This window comes from Diplotaxodon limnothrissa, linkage group LG8, assembly GCF_057381915.1.
Source record: "Diplotaxodon limnothrissa isolate DT_005_m linkage group LG8, D_limnothrissa_male_GT1.1, whole genome shotgun sequence".
In the NCBI taxonomy this organism is placed as follows: domain Eukaryota; kingdom Metazoa; phylum Chordata; class Actinopteri; order Cichliformes; family Cichlidae; genus Diplotaxodon; species Diplotaxodon limnothrissa.
Window position 1 is genome coordinate 4,247,932 of NC_140603.1, and position 20,105 is coordinate 4,268,036.

General features: G+C 38.4%; 2 protein-coding genes across 2 annotated transcripts in view; both read left to right on the forward strand.

Annotated features, from left to right (window-relative positions):
• Window positions 1-5,363, forward strand: part of tdrkh (tudor and KH domain containing) — a 40,278-nt gene extending 34,915 nt beyond the window's left edge. The window contains exons 9-14 of the mRNA XM_085360337.1: window positions 88-152; window positions 2,418-2,569; window positions 2,673-2,783; window positions 3,902-3,956; window positions 4,940-5,022; window positions 5,118-5,363. Coding sequence (XP_085216463.1) covers window positions 88-152; window positions 2,418-2,569; window positions 2,673-2,783; window positions 3,902-3,956; window positions 4,940-4,995 — 439 coding nt within the window. The 3' untranslated portion in view covers window positions 4,996-5,022; window positions 5,118-5,363. The remainder of the gene's footprint in view (window positions 1-87; window positions 153-2,417; window positions 2,570-2,672; window positions 2,784-3,901; window positions 3,957-4,939; window positions 5,023-5,117) is intronic.
• Window positions 5,364-5,946: 583 nt separating this feature from the next.
• Window positions 5,947-20,105, forward strand: part of mbtd1 (mbt domain containing 1) — a 34,757-nt gene continuing 20,598 nt past the window's right edge. The window contains exons 1-11 of the mRNA XM_085361174.1: window positions 5,947-6,088; window positions 8,166-8,370; window positions 8,996-9,129; window positions 9,217-9,331; window positions 9,421-9,503; window positions 9,583-9,700; window positions 14,742-14,876; window positions 14,948-15,036; window positions 15,206-15,440; window positions 15,640-15,695; window positions 17,743-17,847. Coding sequence (XP_085217300.1) covers window positions 6,068-6,088; window positions 8,166-8,370; window positions 8,996-9,129; window positions 9,217-9,331; window positions 9,421-9,503; window positions 9,583-9,700; window positions 14,742-14,876; window positions 14,948-15,036; window positions 15,206-15,440; window positions 15,640-15,695; window positions 17,743-17,847 — 1,296 coding nt within the window. The 5' untranslated portion in view covers window positions 5,947-6,067. The remainder of the gene's footprint in view (window positions 6,089-8,165; window positions 8,371-8,995; window positions 9,130-9,216; window positions 9,332-9,420; window positions 9,504-9,582; window positions 9,701-14,741; window positions 14,877-14,947; window positions 15,037-15,205; window positions 15,441-15,639; window positions 15,696-17,742; window positions 17,848-20,105) is intronic.

Below are 20,105 nucleotides of genomic sequence, written 5' to 3' on the forward strand. Positions count from 1 at the left end.
TACTGCACACTGTATAATGTTGGATGTAATATGGATAAAAAAAGGACACGACTTATTAACAGCTTTTGCATATGCTGCAATTTTCAGGAGCGACTTCCTCAGTTTACCATTTCAAGCTATTGAGTGCAGCTTAGCAGGAGTGAAGCCAAAAGGTAAAGCTCTCATCTTAACAATGACTGTCTTTCTCTCTCTCTCTCACTTGCTCATTTACTCACTGTCTCTTACCCTTTCACTCCCTGTTCCTCTCTCTTACACACTCTTGCTCCTCTCTCTTAATCTGGGCAGACACTGTGTGATTTTTTTTCAGTTGCGTTATTCAGCTTCTGCTCAAACTGCACGATTGACTCGCAGGGGTTAGAAGTTTGTAGGTCACGATGCAGGGTCACACTATATGACCCGATGCTCTGATGCGACCTGAGTGCTCAGACTGTGCCTCCATAACATGAAGGTTATAATAGAAAATCTGTCGCTCTCACTCTCTCTCTCTGTCTTTCAGTCACACAGACACACCACCACCATCAACTTTGCTAAATTGCTAATGAAAAACGTTGATCAGGCAGCTGTGATTGAGCAGCAATGTCCATCCAATTATTTTCACGGATGTTGTGGTCGTGATAATTTTGTGAGGCCACATCGAAAAGGCTCGGATGAGCCAAAGTTCTACAAGTTGTGCCTCCATCACTTGTGTCCAGATCACACGCTGCACAGCCGTGCTGCTCCATCTTTTCACTTTCATTTCTGTGTTTGCGCGTGCGCAGTGTGAGAGGCTGCGGTGACACCCTCACGACGGCTGACAGGATTTCAAACAGGTTTGATTTTCTTACGACCAAGCGATTGATGATCGGGAGCTGCTCCTGAGGTGTTAATCGCTTCTCGTTACCCCATGTATACTACATGACACACGATGAAGGCGAAACTCGGACCAATCACCAAAACGGTCGCACGACTGAAAAATCGGCTCAAAATGAGCCAAAAATCGCACAGTGTATGCCCAGCATTACATACACACTCTTTCCCAAACGCACACACACACATATACTTATACACACTTTGTCACACACTTGCTGGTACATGAGGACATAAGGGCACTTTTATGGCCACTGCTTACCTCCTGTCACGCTGTGTCATATCACATCAACTGGCATTACCATTTTGGCCATTTCTTTCGTCTGGTCGTGTATTGTATATCACAACACATGATGTGTTGCGATATAGCCAAAAAATATGTTTTATTTTAACCATTTTTTAACCATCAGTTGCACACAGAGGTTTTTCACAAATGACAATATTCTCACAGTCTTTCTGTGGTCAACACTAACCCTTTAACAAAAAAAAAGAAAGCAAAAGTCAAATTTAAAACAATTGTAATTAAAAAGGTGTTCTCTGTGCTTATAACATATAAAAACTGTAAAATGTGATGACCTACAGAAACAAAAGTGTAGTTAGTGTCTATAAAAACCATTGACCAAAAACTGTCACAGGTATCAGAGCATCTCAGAACTATTGTCTCTATATGTGCTAAGAAGTTTAAACAGCAAAAAGTGGTAAAATGGAAAACGGTTCCAAGTTCAGACAGTGCCTTCAAAAAAAACGGAACAAGAACAGTCATATCACAGGTATTAGAGCATCTCAAAACCATCTAAATAATGATCGCGCTACCTGTTCTAGAATTTAAACAACAAAACACACCACGCAAAGCGGTAAAAAAATTCACAGAAGCTAACGTATAATCAAGAATTGTGACTTTATTACTCCTGAACAAGAACACTGTCATCTGTGTTTAAGGTGTGTAAGTTCTGTGCCAAAAACACAAGCTCCAGGTTTGAGTGAAGCCATGTGACATGTGACCACATTACCACTAGTACTAAATACCACGTTCCGCATTTAGGTTCGACATCCTCTTTGGGAAATCCAAACCACTGCCAGATGATTGATCCAGTGCTGTTTCTCTTTGGAACCATCTTGTCTGGCTCCTGTTCAGTTACAGTCTCATTTCCTTGCTTGTCTGAGACTCTCACTGTCACCATATTTTTCCCTATTTGGTAGTATATAAACACGCATGCTCAGCGCAGTGTGCCAGGTAGAAAAATTTGTGGTTGGGGGGTGGGATTAGTGATGCATTTATAGCATGTGGGAGAAAAAAAACTGCAGACAGCTTATTATTACCATGGCAGTTTATACTCGATGGTTACAGTAGAGCCATTTTAACCATCATAATTGAAAAAACTACATTTGCTATATCACTCAGACTCATCTTACTGGGGAACATAAATAAAACTGACTGTGCGATGATGTTACGGTGGCACAATCAATGCAGAGGATATACTGACGCCCTTAGGTCTTTTAGTATTCTGCAGTGCATTATTCTTGAATTCTTGATTATTTCAGTTTCTTTCCTCCACCAACTTGTCATGCAGGAGGGGTTTGGACTGAGGAAGCCCTGGATCAGTTTGAGAGGCTGACATATTGTGCCTCTTGGAGACCCCTGCAGGCCAAACTGTGCAGCTACTCTCACTCGGAAATCTCCTCATGGCCCAGTGTCAAGCTCTATGACAACAGTGAGGGCAAGGTTAGATAGGATTTTATTTCTTAATAATAAGACTTTAATAAGCCTGTGTTTGGTTTGTCCTTTACCCTGTCTCCTCTTTCCATGTGCATATCATGTAAAAAAGGCTGTGAATGTTGGAGAGGAGCTTATACGATTGGGCTATGCCGTTATCTTCCATGAAGATTTGAATGGAAAAAAAGAGGGCTGCAATCTTGGCTGTCTGCAGATGATGCTGGTAAGTTACTCATTCTGCTTTTCGTGTCTTCCAGCGTCTCTTACTTCTTCCTGGACAAAAATAGGGTATCAATATACTTAATCTTGAACAGGACGTCTGTAAGCCAGCGGGAAAAAATCCTGGAAAAATCAACACTGAACAGAGAGATAGATCAAAACTGCTGGATGATTGTGGAATTCTCATTTTTGGGAATCCAGACTCCCTCAGTTAACCTCCACTGACTGACAACAACCCTGACTTGCAGCCATGATTTGCAGGTGAGTCATGGCTGCAAGACTGATACCATTTAGTCTTCTAGCTGGCTGGGCCCATTCCACCTGTACCATTTGGACTATTACTACTGGGTAATTCCGGACTAGGCTCCTCATGCATCTCATCAGGATCAAATCCAGATCCTTAGTGCTGCACTGTAGGTTCCTGCAACAGGGACTTCATCTTGGTCTGATGTACCTTTATACTGCACTGTGCCAGTGGTACTGTTGCACAAATTGGATTGAATGTTGAAAATAAGGGTTAACTTCAAATTCTTTGACTCAAATCAGCAACTAAATGCCAGAAGCTTATTGATGGCTATTAAACGAGGTACAACTTGCTAAGAGACAGTTAACCAAATATTAGTGAGAGTGTATGTTTATATTTGACACTATATGTATAATTCTTACCTTTTGCAGATTAGAGAATATCCAAAATGATTTCCAAATGATGGACCCAATTTTTGTTTTTTAATGTCATAAAATATATATGCTGTATGATTATTCCACCCTTGTAAAAAGAACAGCTAAAAGAAATCATCAGTCAAGTCCAGAATTACAATGGCATTCATGCACATGATGAGTTTATATGAACTTCTGTATGTGAAGGAAGACATTAATAAAAGAATAATAAAGAATCTTGCTTCTTATTATTGGTATGCAATTCTAGCATCCTAGTTTTCTTGGGTGTGCTTGTCAGGTATATTAATCTCTGTCCAACTGTATCCGACAAGGTACTCTGTCATTTTTTATTATTATTATTTTAATTTATCTTTATGCCTGAGAGATTAGGTAATCCCCTTACTTCTGTTCTGAAAGTTTGGAGGACTGTTTAACAGCGGCTAATCACTTTTATTCTTCCAACAGGATGATGTAATAGGAGCATCATCAGAGCTCAGTCTTTCCTGTATTAGTTTATCAGGTGAGTTCTGTCATGGAACTGTAGATTTGCCAGTGACTATGTTTAAGCGATCATAAAGTAACCCTCATACCCTGATGTTACTGGGATTGTATGTTGAAGTAAAAATGTTATCTAGGTTTCTAAATACAACAGAATATCCAAGTGATGTCCACATTGGATCAGATACTTGACTTGGGACACTTCTTACACCTACAGAGAGGTAGTGTATGCCCCCATGTGGTGGAAAATTAACAGGAATGCAGTTCTGTTAAATCAACTTTCTAAAGTGTCTCAAGAAGAAATGAACACAACAATATACATTTTGATTATGATCAATTAACTTGACCCTAATACTCCAAATACTTGTATTCAGTGCAATTTGTAGTTTATCTCTAACAAATCAGGAAATGGTAAATGGCCTGCATTTGTATAGCGCTTTTCTAGTCCATAGGACCCCAAAGCGCTTTACACTACATTCAGTCATTCACCCATTCACACACTGGCGATAGCAAGCTACATTGTAGCCACAGCTGCCCTGGGGCGCACTGGCGCCACCGGGCCCTCTGACCACCACCAGTAGGCAAACACGGGGTTAGTATCTTGCCCAAGGATATTTGGCATGCAGCCAGGGTGCAGCCTGGGATCGAACCGCCGACCTTCTGATTAGTGGCTGACCTGCTCTGCCACCTGAGCTACAGCCACCCTTATGTTAATGTTTCTAGTTGTTTGCTTTGTAACTAGAATTAGCAAAGATCGTGAAAGATTTGTCTTATTTTAGAGAGGAAAATCCTACATGTTCTTATCATAAAGCAGTTTCCTATCTAGGGGAGGTTTAAATCCGTAAGAAAAAGCAATACAGTGAAAATAAAGATAACATAGTGAAACAAAGGAACGGTGTCACTATGACTCTCAGTCAAGCTTTTGTACCATGGTGGATAAACAAAAAGAGTTGAAGCTGCTGTTACAGTCATTGTTAACTTGAGTGTTTCCTTCTTGCACCTCAGAAGCTGCCTCTATATCAGGAAGTGTTGATGATGTTGTGGAGGACGAGTTGCTGTGAGACCAAAGATATTTAAAAAAAACCAAGGTATCTTCTCCCAGTTTGATGTCTGATTCTGAACATTTGCTAGTGAACGCTCTTGTGTGAACCATTATGTCTAAAAATGATTAACTTTTCTTTAGCAGCCCTCAACATCTACTCCTCAGCATCAGCCCTAATGATGATATAGAGCTTTGCCTAACCTAAACTTGATTACATAAACCCTCTTCCTGAAGCCTTACCTACTTGATGAGTGTGCCACAGTTCTTCCAGCCATTATCCATTTGTTGTTGTTACTTCAGCAAATAATTCTTTGTTTTTTGTTTAATGTTTTGTTCTGCTTTGCTAAATTTTGTGTTCAAGGAATAGGGAAAGGAATAAATCTAGAATGCCAGTATTATTACTGAAAAGCACTGTGATTGGAATTACTGGAGCAAAGTTCAGTTGGTTTGTGGTTAATATTGTTTAGTTTCTTGCTATACTTGTATGTATATCAAAAAAAACTATGCCCATTATCAGGCTTAAGTGAATATATTTTGGAAGTTAAAAGCTAAAGTGTTGTTGAATGTGGTTCTCAGATTTTGTTCAGTGTGAACATATTACATCTACTGTAGAAATCTTTCACAAGAAAGATTGTCTTTGAAAATGTAATAATGTCACTATATCCTAATAAAATATTTATTTTACTTCACATGTAATACTTGTGTATTTTATTTTGAAGTTCTTTTTATATGGAAAAATTTCAAATGAAAGTCAGGAGCTAGTTATAAACAAAACAAAACCATTGAAATTACTGTAACGTTACTGTACTTACACCGACTAATAATCTGTAGTTGTTCTGAAGGCCCCTTTCATTCAGTTACTCTGCGAAGTCTATTTTGTGTCTGCATCGGTCGATGACCTCCATTGCAGATCCACCAATCACACGAAAGTAGGTTACGGTCGCTCATGCGCAGAGGCTGCAGAGTAATTTGTTGATATCCTGCTTGGTAGTATTTAGACTAAAATTCAAAGCTAGGTTATACCCCAGGTGAGGGGATTTGTTTGAATTAGGAAGTGCAGGTAACTGGAAGAGCATCTATATGAAGGGCTGATGGAAAACGCAAGGGATTTGGTGAGTTGGTTTGAAACATTTTTGGGCCGCGAGCCTCCGTTTCCAGTGGATTGTTCAGGCTAGTACGCCTCCTTTGTTGTTATCTGTTTACGATAGCCAGCTAGTGGCTCACCCATCTACACATAATACTAAAGCTCTTTCTTTCGTCTCTTTCTCTCTCTGAAAAAAAAAAACAAGTAGAGTTTTCTTACAAGTCTAACTATTGCAACTATATAATAGACGAACGTAAAAAGGCTTTGCTCTGAAAAAAAAAAACCCTGGAGAAACAGGTTCTGCTAGCTAGCTATGCTAGTGCTGTTTAGCTTTAGGAGGTGTTTGTAATAAGGCCGTCCCTTGTTTTAGTTTCGGTATTAGTTTACTTTTTAATATATATGTATGCAAAATGTAGCTTACGAAGGATGTCTTTGGAAATGGGTGTCTTGAGATATATATATATATATATATAGATATAGATATAGATATATATATATATATATATATATATATATATATAGATATATAGATATATAGATATATAGATATATATATATAGATATATATATATAGATATATATATATATAGATATAGATATTATTATTATTATTATTATTTTTTTAAGTTAAACAGTTGTGCGTAGTGTAATGTTTGAGCTGAGATGCTGTGAAGAGGAAGTAAACTAGCTTTGACAACATGTACGCATTGTTCCGGATCCTGTGATCAGACTTCCATATTTTCACGTAGAATTTATTTATTTAGATGTTTGGGCGTTTCGAACAAAGTCATGCTGACTCAGATATGGTTCGCTGATATTTTCCTACCTGAATCTAAATGATGCATTAATGATGAAAGGCGAACTGTAAAACTGCATCTTTCAACTAAAATAAGTTCAGCTTCACTTCAATACTAAAATTTAGCTTAGGGACTTGATTTTTGTTGACATTTGTCTAAAACATCTTACAAATGCTCAAAAAAGGAAATAATATTGATTACAAAAATAATAAAAATGTGAACTAAAAAGATTTGAATCTTTATTTTCTTCTGGTCCATTATTATATTTTGCATCAACCTTGCAATCAAACTATTTCTTTTGCAACTATTGCAGACTGTGTCTGCTCCCCCATTCTTCCCCTTTCTACCTCCCAAGAATGCCTTAGAGCAATATTCCCTTTCTAGCCTCCTCACAGAAGTTGTTGTTTTAAGTATCTTCGTTTTTTTGTATTGATTCGCACAGAGATTGAGATTAACAGTAATAAGAATTATTTTAAGGCACTATTATTGCTGTGCTTTTACCATTAATTATATGTTCAAAGAAAAGGTTAATTTTATTAATATTAAAAACCATGGTATATTTAATTTGAATAAGAGCGCCGCTGTTAAAAAATAAATAAATAAATAAACTGGGCATCTCTTCTGCACTAAAGACAAATTTTTGGCTAGTTTGTGTGGCTAAACTCCAGAACCACAGAACAAGGACATTTGTAAGGAGCAGTTAAAATAAAGTGCAATAGCTCAAAAGAATTATTTTTTTTTTATTGAGTTTTACTAAAGTAAAATAACTCAAAAGGAATGGAGTAAAATAAAATGATTTGAATGAAATATATTTTTCTGAACAGTTACCTTCTCTTAGACCAGGGGTGTCAAACTCAAATACACAGTGGGCCAAAATTCAAAACTGGAACAAGGTCGCGGGCTAACGTTAATATTTATTGAAAAAAAAAATCTTCCTCCAGATTTAAGAATGAATCTCTTCTTATGGACTCAAACAAGTTTTGCTGAAAAACTGAATATGGAACAAGCAAAGCTTAATACTAAAGAATATATATATTAGCTGTATAATACCAGTAGGCCAGCTCTAATAATAATTTGGTATGGCTTTGCGGGCCAAATGTAATTAGGCTGCGGGCCAAATTAGGCCCACGGGCCAGAGTTTGACACCTATGTCTTAGACCAATTTCACTGCTTTCTCCATGACCAATGCCAAAGTAAACGTGTTACATTATACGGAGAAATGGAGAGGAGAACCTCCTGAGCTACAGACACCCCTAAAAGCATCCATATGAATTCATTCAGTGTTTCTCTGTTGTGTCCTCTGTAAAGGCTGAGCGTACCCCACGTTCAGATCGTAAGCGACGAGACTCATTCGGGATGTTTGATGGCTATGACAGCTGCAGCGAGGAGTCCACCAGCAGCTCTAGCTCAGACGACAGTGAGGATGAGGTGGTACCCTCTATCCCTGCTAGTCTGCCCATCATCAAGAACAATGGACAAGTCTACACCTACCCTGATGGAAAGGCTGGAATGGGTCAGTACATGAGGCTTATTTTTTGTGTGTATTGCTTAAATAATAATCTGTGAGTGAACAATAATAGTGTTTACGTTTAGCTGCTGTGGCTCAGGAAGTAGAACGATTATTAGTTTGATTCTCAGCTCCTCAACATTCATATGTGCAAATATCCTTGGCCAAGATATTGAATTACCTAAACAGTTAATGCATTACTTTTGGTATACCCTTTGAATTAAAGCTGAAATTTTTCATTTGTATCACATTTGGTTAATTTAAAATCCACTGTAGTGATTGGGTGGCTCGGTCCCCTTCTGCTCCATTCTACATGCCAAATATCCTTGGCCAAGATAATAACCCCAAGTTGTTCTCCGATGCATCCACCGGACAATGAATGTGTATGACTGTTGGGTAGAAAGTGCCTATAAAAAAGTGCTTGTGCGATTGCATGTGAATGAGTGAATGAGGAAAGATGTATAAAGAGCTTTTAGTATTCAGAGTAGAAAGGCGCTATATAAAAACCAGTCTATTTACCACGTACAGAGCAAAAATTGCAATTGTGTCAATTTCCAAATACTTATGGGGATAACTATAAATGCCATTTACCATTTGTAGACTGCTGATCTATTTCGGTTTGTTTTCACAGCCACCTGTGAGATGTGTGGGATGGTCGGTGTACGAGATGCTTTTTACTCCAAAACCAAGCGTTTCTGCAGTGTGTCCTGTTCTAGGAGTTATTCCTCAAATTCTAAAAAAGCTAGCATCTTGGCAAGACTCCAGGTAAATGCATTATCTTTGATAAACAAGTATAGTAGTTTCATAATTTTGTATTATGTAAATATTAACATCTGCTTTGGTTTTTACAAGGGCAAACCACCAACAAAAAAGGCTAAAGTCTTACAGAAACAGCCTCTCATGGCAAAGTTGGCAGCTTATGCCCAGTACCAAGCAAGTCAACAGAACCAGGCCAAACTGAAAGCGGGTAGGCTATGAAAAAGCAATCATGATGGGGCTCATATTTCTGCTCTTTTTGATGTACACAAGCAACAAACTAATTGTTGTTTCCGTCAGTGGTCGCTGGAGAGAGTTTTGACTGGGGGCAGTATATCTGTAGCAGTAACACGGTGGGGGCTCCTGTCAGCTGTTTCAAGCATGTAAGTAGCTGGAGCTGAGAATATGGTCACCACTGATATGATACTATGATTATCATAGCTGATAACTTCTGTGCCTCAGGCCCCCATGGGAACATGTTGGGGAGATATTGAAGTAGGTGTGAGGATTGAAGTGCCCAACTCTGATACCAACTTCTCCACCAAGGTGTACTGGATAGCAGAAATCATAAAGCTAGCAGGTAAACACTACAAGTAATTAAGGTAAAATCTCTCACACAACCCTTGGGGTGTTTTTAATTGTGTTTGTGTCTTTTCATTTTTGTGAACTCTGTTAGGAGTAAGTGTTAATGCTGAATAAGTACATCACGACATAGCAAATGTATGCAAAGTCCAATGTAAAAGTCACACTGAACATTTGAACAGTTAGTTTCGCTGTTTCCACAACAAGTAGTTGTTGTTGATGAGACAGTGAACCACAAGAGAGGCATTTGGCTTTACATAAAAGAGAACTTGCAGCTGCTAGTTGACTCAGAATCGGTGTAGTAAGGTTGGGTGATTGGACGAATTTATCAACGATCAACGATAGGCTGAGCCTTTCGCCAATCGTTTTTACAAGAGCAATTTATTTATTTGCCCGTTAGTAAGTTTGCTAATAATGTTGGTTGAAGCTAAGAGAAAAAGTCAACAAAAACAATAATAGCGCTGTTTTAACGGCACCCTCCTCAGTGTGCCCCCAAATGCAGCGATCAATTTACACAAAGTCATAACAGAAAGAAAGAAAGACAGTATCCTATGTTCAGTAAAAAACAAAAACATTTTATTTAAATAAAAAAATACAATGTTGGGCAGGGAAACAAAGAAAAACTGGTTTCTTTTTTCCACTTTAACCGTGTTTACTAGGGGTGCAACGATATTCGTATCGATATTGAATTGTTCAATATAGTGCTTTCGGTTCGGTACGCATATGTATCGAACAATACAACATTTGTAATTTATTTTATCAACTTTCCTTCTGACGATGCTGTCTGTGTTGAGCGCTCAGTGAATCTGCGTTCGACTACTCCGCCTAGGCTGCACTGTCGAGCGCAGATCCACTGAGCGCTCAACACAGACAGCATAGTCAGGAGGAAGAGCGCAGGGCAAGCTAGCGAGACAGAAGTTAAGCTCTCCTTGCAAGATGGACCTCCCCCACCCTCATTCAGATCTGGCGTTTGGAATTATTTTGGTTTTCATGTGACGTATGACCCTGAAGGTAAGCGAGTCATGGACTAAAGTAAAACAGTATGTTGGATGTGCCATGCAATGCTCAATTACATGGGTGGGAACTAGTGTGTTAGCGCAGTTAGCTGGCCGTCTAGCCCCATGCACGGGGCGATCGGCGGTAGCTCGTTAACGGAGATTTGCCGTGTTGTGGCGTTAAGGTCATTTCAACGAGATTAACCTGAAAGCACTAGTGGGAACACAACGAATATGACTGCACATTTACGCCGACATCATCCTAGTGCAAAGACAAAAACAACAAGCATGCTACTAACTTTAGCCGAGTCATTTAGACAGCTGTTAGCACATGATTCTCCTTATGCTGCTGAGAATATAGCCCAGAAGAAGCGGATAGTATAGCTTTTATTTTGGAAAGAGACATTTCTCTGTAATAAACTCTCTTTTCCAAAGATGAGTGATTCCTCAATCAGATACAGGGCTCGCAAAATCGCTAGCCCGACGTCCTGGGGCTAGCGATTTTTTTCAGACGGGCTACCCTGCCCGTCGGGCTATTGTAGGAAGCAAAAATATATGTCAATGCTTTTGCATTCTTTCAGAAATGTAGCTGGGTAATTATGTCATTGGCATCGGTGAGCCACTGTCAATATGTGACATATTGAAATCGCGTTTGAATTTGTGCTTGTTTTTTTGCTTTCACTTTGCAATCGTGCGAACATAGAGAGCGACAGCACTGATCTGTGAGTGATGATAATTTGTGCACCAATTCCTCTGACATCGTCTTATTAATCGTTAGCTTACTATGCAAACATGACAAGTGAAATCTCCCGCAGCTTAAACATGTGAGAGGTTGATCGCGCAGAGAATCGCTGAGCTTATGTGAGTGCGTGTGTAAAAGCAGCAGGATATATATTTTAGTTCTGCTGAGCCAAATAAGACAGGTCAGGGTGAAGAAGTGACAGCCAAAGAAAAGCTTACCACAAAACGGAGAAGTTATGACAAATCAGACTATAAGGCAAAAAGAAAGTGCAGCTTTATGGTTTCATGGACAAAAGAATTTCTGTGGCTGCAATATGACGAGCTAAATAACCAGGGCTGCACATAAGTGGTCCGCAGGTGTGCATTCGCTGTCAAAATAAAAAACACGCACAAGGGTTAGGGTTAAATTTAAAAACTGTACTTTTGAGTTAAAATATATATTTATAATTTTAATAAATGACAAATTAAAAAGGCATGAACATTTTTTTTTGTATTGAAAAAATATCGAACCGTGACACCAAAGTATCGAACCGAACCGTGAATTTTGTGTATCGTTGCACCCCTAGTGTTTACAGGCTCTTCCAATGTTTATCTGTCTTACACACTCGACCAAACAACAAGATACAAAACGTATGTTAAAAAATGTTTCTTCCAGCGAACATAAAAAAAATCTTTGACGTAAAGTTGTCTTTTGTGCGATTTGGTGCCTCTCAAATAAACAAATGACTAATCAAGAACGTACCTATATTAATACTGAAACAAACAAGAAAAGAAAGTGAAATATTCCCTCCAAAAAACGTATAAATTCAAAAAGTCACCTGTGCAAATATATCACCTATCGTCATTTATTGGACTGACGAATGCCGGTTGGAAAAATCCTACATATCGCCCAACCTTGTAAAGTTGTAGCCTTAAGTTTTTCTAGGTCTTAATACTACACACTGACATGCTGCAAGAATAGTTGTATTTATTTTTTTTTTAAATTATAGTACTAAAATAGTTTAAAAATTCATTCTCAATTGAGCCAATATCATCCTCATTAGTCAGACCCATATCTGTCAAGGTTTATTGCTTTGTCCTGGCAGCAATTGTGTTGATGACAATACTGACAACAAACCTACACATAGATGAAAGTACCAGATATATCCCTCTACCTGAGCTAATAAAAGTCTGTATTTGATTTTTAAGTTTTACCATAAACAAAGAAATAAGCAACAAACCCCTTCTCCCATTCCACATGTGACAGTCCACATCCCAACAAATAAAATGTGCAAGTTGACATCAGAGGGGGAAAAAACCTTAAAAATAAGATGTTTACATTCATTGGTATGTTTAGCTGTCACATGTATTTATCATCTATGTGTAAAGTACAGGACAATCTGATTTCCATTCCTTCACTAAGGCTTCACTTCAGACATCTTTGTTATGAGCTGTTAAAGAAATTCAGCACTGAAACAGAAGTGATTTTCTGAGATTGTTTAGAAAGAAACCTTTGGAAAAAATAATGTGCACATTTCCACGAGAGAAATCCCACGCCTGATTCTATCCTAGCCTGCTTTTTACATCCAACACAAAAACTGCAGTCGTGGTGCTTTCGATTGTACTCAGAACTCGGAAATTCTGCCTTCTGAATAGGAAGATGTAGGTAACACCAGACTGCAGATGAGCTGCATACAGAGCTGGACTGGGACAAAAAAATCGTCCCGGGCATTATAGGAAAAATCATAAAGCCTTTGAATGAAAATAAACACTGTTGTGACAGTGATGTACACTGTTCTGATGGTATACATGCATCAATCTATCAATTGTTTGTTGTAAGACTCAGATAATTATTTTTTTTAAAGGGAGACATTTTAAATGAGAATAAGAAAGTATTTCCTTGTGCCCCCCTTTCCCTTTTAATGCTCTACCTGGCCCCCTGGCAACACTTTGCTAGACCCGCCCCTGCACAGTTACCAGCTGTCAGCTACTTAGAAAAGGATCCTGGTGTTATTTGTCTCTCAGAAACAGTTCATTTATTAAGTATTAATAAATAAGCGCTTTTCACAGCGCTTATTTATTAAGCGCTGTGAAAAGCACTTAATAAATAAAGTTTACTTACTTACTTACTAGTTTACTTCATAACTTCCCTTCAACTCATTCATGTTAACTAAAAGGTAAACCTGTTTCTCCATCACAGCTCTGATGATTCAGTAAGGACATCTCCTGGTTTCATCTTCATGTTTCCCTCTCACCACATATCCAAACCGACATCATGACCAGCAGCTTTACAGCTGTGGCTCCAGCAAACATCAGCTGATACTAGAAAGTAATTTTAAATAAATTCTAACAACAGCTGATCAAGCTTAAACGTGCTGCTGTTGTTTAGCGCGACATCCGCTGGTTTCCTCTTTCTGGCGCAAAGTGGGCGATAAATAAACACGAGAGAAAAGCCGATCAGCTGATCATTGATCAGTTTCATGATTGAAGTAGCAACAGGAGAGAGAGGGGAGAAGAGGCAGCTGTGCAGCAAAGACACAGAATAACTCCAGCTTTGTGTCTTTTTCATTGTAGCTGAAGTCCGGGACAAACTGTGTTCCTTTTCACCTCAATACGAAACGTGTAATATTTTCTCTGAATACGAGACGATTCCGTTTTTTACGGGACGGTTGGCAACTCTAATAATTAACCTTATGAACAAAATAAAGTTCAACATCAGTAACATAGCACCACCCAGCTGTATAGAAACTCCGTCATGCTAGCTAGCATGCAGTACGAAAAAGTCAGCATAACAAAAATAAACTCCACCTAAACTTGGTTTATATCTGACCCAGATGGACTGCAGGTCATAACTTCTTACCTGAAGTTCAGTTCACCTGACACTCTCGGACCAGCGGCCGCTTCGGGTCTCTCCTCTTGCCTCCCTTTTCCTTCATCCACCTGCTGGCCTCCACCACTTGCTAATGTTATTGAATCTGTGGAAGCTCCGCGATAGCCACCACACGAAGTAACGAATAACGAGCCTATTTAAATCCCAGTAACGAGTAACGCGTTCCCGGTTTTGGCATAATAACTAGTTACCGTGCTCGTTACCACAATAATAACGTAGTTACTGTAACGCGTTACTTAATAACGCGTTAGTCCCAACACTGTTTATACCACATGTGAATACGGTCTTTGTATCAAATTTTTTTTCTCCAACTAGTCAAGAAGCTGAATATAGAATAAGCAAACTGACCGCGGATAGTGGTCAATTTTTCAATCTACTGTTTCTGATGTCAAGAATTAGTGCGCACATTAACAGTGTTTCCTCTTGTTCTTCAGGGTTCAAGGCTCTCCTGCGTTATGAGGGCTTTGACAGTGACACAAGTAAAGACTTCTGGTGTAACCTCTGCATACCTGAAGTTCGCCCTGTGGGATGGTGTGCTTCAAGTGGCAAACCCCTCGTACCTCCAAAAAGTGAGTGTTTTGACAAACAAATCACTTAAGTTTTCTTTAGCACTATGGTTAATTATTGCTGCTCTCTACAGGCATACAACATAAGTACTCTAACTGGAAAACGTTTCTTGTGAAGCGCCTCACTGGAGCTAAAACACTGCCACCTAACTTTAATGATATGGTAAGGCATCAGCCCAGTATTGTAAAGCTGCATTTTATATATTTATTTTATTTTTAAGTGTTCTTGCTGAACCTAAAATTACAATAAAACATTGTTGTTGTTTCTGTTCATCCTTGGCTGTTAAATTTCATCTTGGTTTAGTAAACCTGTCACTCATTTTTCACTGAAGGTACAGCAAAACATGCAATTTCCCTTTAAGAAGCTAATGCGAGTTGAGGTGGTTGATAAGAACTATCTCAGCCGGACACGGGTGGCGCTGGTAGAGCAAGTGATTGGAGGTCGCCTGAGGTTGGTCTATGAGGAGAGCCAGGGTGGAGCTGATGACTTCTGGTGCCACATGTATAGCCCTCTTATCCATAATATAGGCTGGTCAAGAAGCATTGGACACCGCTTCAAACGATCTGGTAGGCACACTCACTTTGTAAGGAGTCTGAGGAATCAAAACTTGTGAATTTTGAAAATTGTTATAGTTGATCAAGTAACAGTCCGGTGTGAATGTGGGTCACGTGTGTCAATATTTACTTGAAATCTTCATTGAAACACGTGACTACAACAATGCCCACTTTATGTGTAACCAGTCATTTTCATGTATTCATATTCTAGATATAACAAGGAAATTAGATGGTCAAGTCGATGCTCCTCCACAGCTCTTCCAGAAGGTAAGACTTGGCAAAAGAACAGAATATATTTCATCCTTATTATCCCACATGTGAACCACCACTAAAAGTCCCTGTTCCCTTGCAAGCTTCCCCCTTTGAAAAGCAGATTTCACACTTCAGCTAGGAAGATTTTCAACACACAGACGTGATGTACTGTATGTGTGTGTACATGCATGATGAGTATTCAGCCAGGCATAACAGTGCTACGACTGGTTTGGATTTATATTTAAAAAATTAAAGCACTCCTTTCATCAAAATGAATAAATACAGGATTAATGAATCTTTAAACTCCACTTAAATTCAAATCCAAGTGGGGAATAAGACCTGAAAACATCTTTTTCTTTACTTTAATGTCCCCTTTAATGAACTGGATTTTTTTTTGGCATCAAAAAAGCAAGTTTAAAACATTATTTGTTAACCAATATTTTGAAAGAAAGCTCGCAATCAAATAATACTGTGTTGCTTTTAACTGAAATGGCACAAATAAGGCTTTAAACGTTACTAAATACTTATTTATTGTCTGAGACTTTAAACATGTCCCCATAGTGTCTACTTTTCTACTCCTTGATCCTGGAGGCACAAACCTTTACAGGTGCATTCCCAAGTCAATCCTATTATAAAATGTTGCAGTTTCAATGTGAGTTGTCAATTCCAAACATAACAAACATTGAAAGTTATAACCCTTTATGGTATATAGTTTTGTTTTTTATTTTTAGAAAAAAAAACTTTAACCTAATTTTTTAAGTGCTTGGGGGTCCCTGTTAATATAATAAGAAATATGTCTCTTCCACTCTCGAGCAAAATTTGTTTTGTTGCCTCGTGGTAGCCCTGTGTTATAAGGGTACCAAAATTTAAGTTTCATACTTATGTAGTAGATTCGGTGGGAAAGAGCTATTTATTCAAAATGTTATTGTGTAGTTTAACAAATATGAAGTTAATCCTCATAAAAGCATTTAATCCAACAGTGGTGTTCTGTGCTCTTGCTCATACATGCATGGATTTGTCTGTCTGTTTCTGTGTGTCTGATGTTGACTACTCCATTTGGAACTTCGTAAAATGGAGATGGATACTACATTTCTGTCATTTGACTTTTCAATTATCATTTCATCCTGGTGCATGACATTGGCACACAGTCCTTTTCAAGCTCCAGAAACGTTTGTGTACACAGATCATTTACATACACAAACTGTTGCTTAACCATGAACATCACATATGTATCACCCTTAATTGAATTAGAATAGCTTTTATTTATATATATATATATATATATATATATATATATATACACACACACACACACACACACACACACACACACACACACACACAGACAGAGTGGGGGGGTGCAGTTGCAACTATACTAAATAAGATTATAATAAATACAGTTTAAAGAGGTAGGGATGTTGGTTGCATTGAAGTATAAATAGAAATACGGTTTATAAATAAGACTGGAGGAGCCACGGATTGAATCACCAACCCTCCGATCAGTAGGTGACCTGCTCTACCTCTACCTCCTGAGCTACAGCCACCCCCGTAGCTCAGGAGGTAGTTCAGAGACTCATAACTCATGAAGAAAGCAAGACGAACAGCTTTAACCGGTGTGCTCGGTTGTGTGTGTGCACGTGAACGTGAGTGACTGTGTGTGGATGTGTTTGTGTGACTTCCTGCTGATCACAAAGGGTCATCTCCCCTCCCCCTGTATATGGCTCAACCCCGTTTTAACAGTCTCACCATACACAAGCGCAGGAAGTAAAACATCCTCACTAAATAAGAAAGCAGAACTCTCACATAGGATGTCCCTACAATTAAACACTATAGCTATTGCATCCCCCACATAGATGTAGTCCGGGGAGGAGGACAGAAACTTACAAAACTTACAAATTTAAGTAAAACAATGACAACATTTAACAATTTCAACCTAACAGGCCCGCTTACTGTACCGTCACTCTAATCAAGTTCACTAAGGGGATGACCCTAACTGTCTGCATTCTTTTCATAAATTTTTCTTTCTTATTTTCTTTTCACTTGTCTGCCTTTTATTTTACAGACGAAGGAAGTGGACCAGAGTGGGGACTGGTTCAAAGATGGGATGAAGTTAGAAGCCATTGACCCCCTCAATCTCTCAGCTATATGTGTAGCTACTGTAAGAAAGGTAAGCCAGTTTTGATTTTGCAAAAGTCAGGATGGTGTAAAATGTAAATAAAACAGAATGCAATGATTTACAAATCTCCTGAACCCTTATTTTATTCACAATAAAACATAGAAAACAGATGTCTGAACTTAAATATTTTACTATTTGATGAAATATATTAGCTCACTTTGAATTTCATGGCAGCAACATGGCAAATTTGGGACAGGGGCAACAAAAGGCTGGTAAAGGAAGTGGTACTAAAAAGAAACGGATTTAGGAAGATTTTGCCACTAACCCTAACCTGATCTTAACAGGTTAAGATGATTATCAGTGTAACCAATATTTCCAGTATAACCAGTGTTTCTCAGAATTCTCAAGGGGTTCACTAATGCATACACAAATGCAGGTAGGCTATTAAGTAACATTGTGTTGGCTATTAAGAAATGGCAAAGCCAAATGGAAACATGATATAGAAATACTACCATCTTCACTGGGTCAAAAGTCATTTGAAATAGACTTACACAAGGTGGAAAACTGTTTTGTGGTCAAACAAATTGAAATTTGAATATATGTTGATCAATGGTTATGACAATTTGCATATTAATGATAGAAGAAGTCACTTGGTGGATGAGTGATGAAATGTTTCTTCCACTGAAAATACTACGTCCAGATGAACAGAATCAATGTTTCAACACAGTGAATATCTTTGTGATTGCTGTAAAATTAAGGCTATAATTGCACCACTGTTATCTTCAATGTGATGTGCCAATACAGTGGAGAGCAGCTACCTGAACTTTATTTCCACAGAAGTACATTGTCTTGTTATTAAATGTACTTCCTTTCTGTATATGATTCTAGATATAGTAGCACCTCTGAAAAATACAGCCTGAAATCAAAAGTAGTTGACTAGAACTCTCAAACGTGCACCTTAAAACAGATAACTTATAAGCTGCAGAGGAAATGGCATCTAACTAATTTGGCAGATCATCATTTAGCCTGCAAAAGTAGATTATTGCTCTATAACAAAGCCCTCCGTAAAGGTAGAACATCGTACTACTCATCACTGACTAAAGGTAATAAGAATGATGGGTTTCTCTTCAGCACTGTAGCCAGGCTGACCAAAAGTCAGCTCTGTTAAGCCAAGGATTCCTTTATTTATAAAGAAATTCAAGAAGTCATCACTACTTAAGGTTAAAATATCATTAGAGAAAAAATTACTGTTACTGATGTAACTTTGTGTACACCTACTTTCAATACCACTGATAATTTATTTATTTCTCATCCACTATATTAAGTGGTGGTTACGTACCACCAGTATGCTTGGTAGTGGTTCCAAGCAATCCAAGCAGGTTAAAAAAATCTAAAGTTATCAAACTGCATGCCACCGAATACCTGGCCAGTAGCATCACTTGATGAGTCATGAGAGCACTCTTGTTAACTAAATCAAAACCTTCATTTTTTTTTTTTTTTAAACCTGTAAACGAGAGAAATGGATACAGAAACAACACCGTGTTCCCAGAGTCTAACGCAGTGCCACAGACCGAGCATTAGCATTCTAGCTTCGAAGTCCACCTTTGTTGTAGTGTTCTTGTCCATTATTAATTATGTGGCAGGACGCGTGGACGTGTTGCTATTGACGACAGTCACGTACATTAGTACTAGTGTTTTGTAATGGGAAACCATCCAAGTTGGGTCGTGGCGATCCGTGGCCAGTTGATCTGGGTTAGGTGCTAATGGAAAAGGGGCTTTACTGCCATCAAATTGTAGCTCCATAGTGTAGTGGTTTATCCTGGTATGATCTCTTGGAGTTTGTCAGGAGGCAGCCAGCATATAAAGTCTGCCAAATCAAATATGTGAAGAGTCACCCCTTATGAACAATGGAGCAGCCAAATGTTTTTGGGGTGTAATTGGTAGGGGTGAGGGGTGAGGAGTGGGGGTTCCTGCTGTAAAATGAAAAAAATGTTTTAAATGGTATATTTTCTCAGTTTAAACCTTCAATCTGTTGTTTTTTGTTTTGTTTTTGTTTTTGTTTTTTTTGTCCTCAGGTGTCAAGAGATTATAGATTTATGAGATTTGATTGTGTTCTGTTTCTAGTTGCATCTACATTTTTTTTTCTAAATATTTTTATTGAGTATTTGTGGATATAGTTTACAAAGAAAAAAAGACGGAAAACACAAACTTTACAATGAATACAAAAGAGAACTTCTCATGTTGGAACAGTTTTCCTTTCTTATTATTTAGCAAACAAGCAACAAGGGAAAAAAAGACAGAAAGAAAAC